The following is a 5,375-nucleotide window of genomic DNA, read 5'->3' as shown; positions in this document are numbered from 1 at the left end:
GGGACCCCCCCCCCCCCCCCCCCCCCAAAAAACGATTAGTCAGCCCTGATACGCAGCTCGATCAGCTCAAACCGTGGACAGCATCAAGATGAACTAATCCGTAAAATCGATTGAGACGACCCGGGACCAGGCATACACACAGCTGGTTGATGCCGCCCAGATGCGTCCTGGAAGACCGAAGGCGGCAGTCGCACCGTGCCAGTACTGCAACAGGCAGTTCAAACGGGCCGAACACCTGGCCCGCCATGAGCGCACTCGTGAGATACTCCCATCCCTTCTTTGGCCACTATGACCCAGTCAGTATCTTTGCTAACGGCTATCCAGACACACGGGACAAGCCCTTTGCCTGTGACTGCGGCCAGAGCTTCACCAGGCAGGACCTCCTTGCGCGCCATGTCAAGCTGTCGCACGCATCCCGGCCTGTACCGCAGCAGGGAGACAGCCAGAGGCTGTCTACACCCTCCACAGGCACGGACGGAGGTATCGTTGGTATGGCCAACACGGATATGGATCTGTTCTGGGACCCGGGAGAATTCATGGTGCAAGACACCCTGGAGACGATGCTCCTTGACCCCAACTTCTCATCTTTTGTCAACCCTGCGCCCCGACTTGGCTCCTCCTCCCAGACTGAGAGTTTCACAAAGTTCAGCTCTCGCCTGCCAGCTCTGGGCGAGACCGGGGACATTGGACAGGAAGAAGGTATCCATGATGGACAGCCTACGGCAGTTGACGGAACCTCCCGCGAATCATGGTACATCTCCGAGCCAGCCTATCGAAAGATCTGCGACGAGGTTCAGAGTATCTCACACCTGCTCACGCCAAGCCTCACTATCCCATCAAGAGACACCCTCATGCGATATTTGGAGATTTACCTCGTCTGCGCAAGTAAATTCTTGCCGTTCATTCACCCGCGAACCTTCTCAGCCGACCACAGGCAAGTCGAGCTGACACTCGCAGCGACTGCCACCGGATCACTCTACCGGTTTGATCGTATCAAATCCTACGAGCTGTATTTCATGTCGAAAGAACTGCTGATGGAGAGGATACGTCGCCGGTATTCCCAGCATGCAGCTTCTCTGCTGGGGCAAGGAGCTCCACCCACGGGTTCAGGGCCAGAGCTGGGGATTGTCCAAACCCTCATACTGCTCATTTCTTTTGCATCTTGGGCAGACAAGACCGTCGCACTGGACGCAGTATCCATGACCAGTCAGCTCGCCGCTCTCTTGAGGCAGTGCGGCATCTCCGATTCGGACGAGATGGCACCCGATATCGACTGGGTGCATTGGATCGCCGTCGAGGAGAAGCGAAGGACAATCTTCGCCGCTTACACTCTGTTCGGGCTGCATTCTATCGCCTTCGATGCTCCCCCGCTCATCTTCAACCGGGAGATTGGCGTGTGTCTACCGGGGTGCCTAGAACAGTGGAATGCAAAAACTGCAGAAGACTGGCAACGATCTGCGAGGCCTGCCGAACGGCACTTTCAAGAGATGCTGCACTTGCATTTTGATGGGACTGGCGTGCCCCAGGGTGAGGTCTTGTCTTCGTTTGCCAATTACTTGCTCATGCATGGTATATTGCAGCACATCTACCTCGGCCGCCATGCTGCTCTGAGTGCTTCCCAGTCTCTTCACGATCGGGGCTCTATAGAGTCGGCGCTGCAAATCTGGCAGGCGTCGTGGGAAACAACCTGGGAGTCGACGCTCGATCCGCTCTCTGACAAAGGGCCTTTTGGTTTGACGGCAACCGCACTGCTACGACTGGCGTATATACGGCTCAACACCGATGTCGGACCACGCCGGGGTCTGCTGGAAAGAGACCTCGATACCATGATCAGGACTAAGTCGAAGCTGCAGAGGTCGCTACACATCGACAGAACCATCCTCCACGCGGCGCATGCGCTGAGCATACCAGTTCGGCTGGGAGTCTCATACATGTCTTCTTCTGTAAATCCAATCTGGACGATCGAGCATTCGATCTGTAGCCTCGAGTGCGCCTTGCTCCTCAAAGATTGGCTGGAGACGATAGCAGCAGTAACCAGGTCCGCGGGCGCCGAGGAGGGCCTTCGTAAGGGCGAAAAGAAACTCCTCGACATCGTCGTCGACATCATCAAAGAGACAGACTTCTCCGCCACACTAAACATCATGGAGGACGAGGCATCGCGCTATCAACGCATGGCGGCCACGGTCATCAAGATCTGGGCACAGATCTTCCAGGGCACCCACGTCCTCGAGATCGACGACGCCATCGGCGCAAGCTTTCAGCTCCTCGACAAACTGCTCATTACTATGATAGCTAATTAATCTTGATCAGGTCAAGGGAAATTAATTACAACCTTGCCCATGTGCTTCCCGGCCTGGATGTACCTGAGCGCCTCGACGACCTCGTCCCGGCCGAACCCAAACGTCCTGTCCAGCGGCACAGGCAAGCTTCGCGACGCGACGAACCGCACCGCGTGCTCGAACTGCTCCTTGGACCCGGCCAGAACGCCGCGCACGACGCAGCCCTTGCCCAGCGCCGCCATGGTCACGTCGGGCAGCGGCTCGCCGGGCCCGGGCCGCGACAGGAACCCGATGACGGAGACGACGCCGCCGTAGGCCACGGCCGCTAGGCTCTGGGCGATGGTGCCCGTGCCGCCGTTCTCGACGACGTGGTCGGCGCCGCGGCCGCCCGTGAGGCGGAGCACCTCGGCGGACCAGTCCGCCTGCGTCGCGTAGTTGACGGTGTGGTCGGCGCCGTAGTCGCGCCGGGCCCGCGCGAGCTTGTCGTCGCTCGAGGAGGTGACGATGGTGGTGCAGCCTGCGGCCTTGGCGAGGACGAGGGCCGTGAGGGAGACGCCGCCGGTGCCTGTGTGCACGCTGTCAGCGCTTATTTGCGGTGCTGTGCACCACCCTGGGTGGGGATGGGAGTGCTGCCGAATAAAAGAAAGGAAAAAAAAAGGGCTTACCCAATACAAGCACCGTCTCGCCCGGCTTCAGGGCCTTGTGCCCGTAGAAGGCGTTCCACACCGTCGACGCCGTCGTCACGATCGACGCCCACTCGGCGAGGGAGTGCTTCGAGTCGGGGAGCTTGATCAGCGCGATCGCGGGAACGACGACGTACTCGCGCAGCATGCCGTCGACGGGGCCGCCCCAGGTCGGGCTCAGCGGGTCGGTCAGGAAGCCGTACAGCAGGGTCGGGTTGACGATCGCCGTGACGCGGTCGCCGACCCGGAAGGCGCCGTCGTCGGCCCCCTCGCCCAGGGCGGCGACCTCGCCGGCCATGTCGCAGGCCGGGCAGACGTTCTCCCTCACGGGGAAGAGGTACGTGTCGGTGGCGATGGCGACGTCGCGGTAGTTGAGCCCGACGCTGCGGACCTTGACCAGGACCTCGTGGCGGCCCGGCTCGGGCACGGGCTCGGCGCGGGCCTCGAGGCACTCGACGCCGGTGCGCGGGGAGGTGAAGCGGAGGACGGTCTGGGTCTGGGAGGACATTTTGAAGGGTGTGTTGGATGATTATTACGAACGGGGGAGATGCTGGGATGATGCTGTAGAGGGAGGAGGTCTGTCCGGATTGGTTCGGTTGAGGACACGGAGGCAGACAGACGCCTTTAAATACCTCAGTCTCACAGAGGATTACATCTCGAAGAGCAAGAACAAGGAGTGATGAGTGTCTGGCGATTTGTCATCCGTGCTGGACATTTCCGAGCGGCTTGGGGTAAGAAAGGGGAGGACGAAGAGCGAGTTGGGGTAAAAAGGGTAGAAAATGGGTTTCGCGACATTTCGGGCGTACATGGCAGGCAGGCTTTGCCCCTTTGAGCAATGCATGCTACTGGGAAAAGTCAAACGTATGGCAAAAAGGAGCATTCCAAAGATTCTTTTGTCGAGGAACAGAGCTGGAGTCGAGACGGGAGAGATGTCAATGGAACGAAAAGACAGAGGGCTTGGTGGGGCTGGTGGGAAAGCCCACACAAGCACAATTAAGGCGGGTTCCCACCAAAATAATGCCGCAGTAGCTCAGTGGTAGTAGCGTTGCACTTGTACTCATTTGGGTAATTACATGCAAAGGTCGCCTTTTCGATCAAGGTCTGTGGCATATTTTTTTTTCCTTTTGCCCCTTTTTCACATCTTGTTCCCCCTCGATCTTGTGGTTCTTTTGGCCATATTCTCTAGTTCATGTGTCTCTTTTTGACATAGTCTTTTCCTCTGCCTAGTTCATTCGGTCCTATTCCCATCACCGACTTAATGGCTGGGTCAACAAGGACGGGTATATAGGGATGATAATGCTTTACAGTGTCGAAAGGCAAGGCACATGTAGCAGCTATGGCGGTTCCATTACGCGTCTATCAATGTACGAAGCATGCTTGTTTGTCCTTGAGGGGGTTCCCTATTGGTAGCATAGCTTTGTGCAGTAGGAATTGAATGAGACCAGACTTTGACATTAGCATACAAGAACCTGACCTAAAATCAGGTACGCCTTGGAAGATGTTTATTTACTGTACTTGTTATTTTCCTTTCTTCCGTAGTCGAAATCCAGTCTCAACAAGTTCATGTCTACCGTTCGCTATTTCAGGGGACACAAATGGCCAAGAACGGCAGCTTGGAAGGAGTTAGGCCTCCGGCATTGAACATAATGTCACTCAGCTGGGCTTAGCAGTTAAGCTTCGTGATCTGCAGACATGTTGGCAGTAAACCTACAGAGCCCTTAAGCTCTTAATTCATCTGCTAAGTTGTTATCGCATGCTGATCTCTTCGTGTGCGACGTTGGCTTCGGCGGGTTCTGCCACGGCCTGACGAACGATGTGCCGATGGTGCGGGCGGGCGTCCAGGCCGACAGGCCAACGAAGGAGGCGCAGTGACGGGCGGCGGACCGGGTGCTGAGCACGCCAGCATACAAGCGGCGCCTGTGCAGTCGGGGGAGGAGAGTCGGAGGATGGATGCGCCGGAGCATATCGAGAGGCTTGTTGTGCTGGGGGCCTAGAGAGTGATGGTTCCATGACACGATGGATGAGTCCCTTTCATCGTGATTCCAGAACCCTACTTTACACGACCTTCTATTCCTCGGCTCTCCCCTTATACGCAAACACCATATACAACTCGAGACTCACACAAGTACACACATATCACACACTACATGACAAAGTCTTCCGGCCAAGGCGGAGCAAAAGAAGATCAAGCCAGAATGAACTAGTATACAGTTTACAAAACACACAGTAACGACCTCATATAAACACAGACACAAGAAGAAACAAAGTATGACAAGAAACACAAAAGCCAAGGGATATATCACCCACACAAAACCCCAGCCGACAAAAAAATGCCTCGAATTCCAATCATCACACACACACACAAAAAAGTACCATCCCCACCCCCATCAGCACACCCTGCTTTGTCCCCCCC

The 5,375-nt window shown here is 56.5% G+C and overlaps 2 protein-coding genes across 2 annotated transcripts; one reads left to right on the top strand and one right to left on the bottom strand.

Annotated features, from left to right (window-relative positions):
• Positions 1-245: 245 nt before the first annotated feature.
• Positions 246-2,300, top strand: E0L32_012430 (uncharacterized protein; the record flags this gene model as incomplete). The annotated part of the gene is made up of 1 exon (XM_031135270.1): positions 246-2,300. The coding sequence occupies one exon, from the start codon at positions 246-248 to the stop codon at positions 2,298-2,300; it is 2,055 nt and encodes a 684-aa protein (XP_030997943.1).
• An 11-nt stretch (positions 2,301-2,311) lies between these two features.
• Positions 2,312-3,470, bottom strand: E0L32_012429 (uncharacterized protein; the record flags this gene model as incomplete). The annotated part of the gene is made up of 2 exons (XM_031135269.1): positions 2,312-2,844; positions 2,945-3,470. The coding sequence occupies 2 exons, from the start codon at positions 3,468-3,470 to the stop codon at positions 2,312-2,314; spliced, it is 1,059 nt and encodes a 352-aa protein (XP_030997942.1).
• Positions 3,471-5,375: the final 1,905 nt, after the last annotated feature.

Source organism: Thyridium curvatum (assembly GCF_004353045.1).
Source record: "Thyridium curvatum strain D216 chromosome Unknown NODE_191_length_5375_cov_87.712652, whole genome shotgun sequence".
NCBI lineage: Eukaryota > Fungi > Ascomycota > Sordariomycetes > Thyridiales > Thyridiaceae > Thyridium > Thyridium curvatum.
The sequence above is the reverse complement of the archived record's forward strand: the minus strand, read 5'-3'. Positions and strand labels throughout refer to the sequence as shown.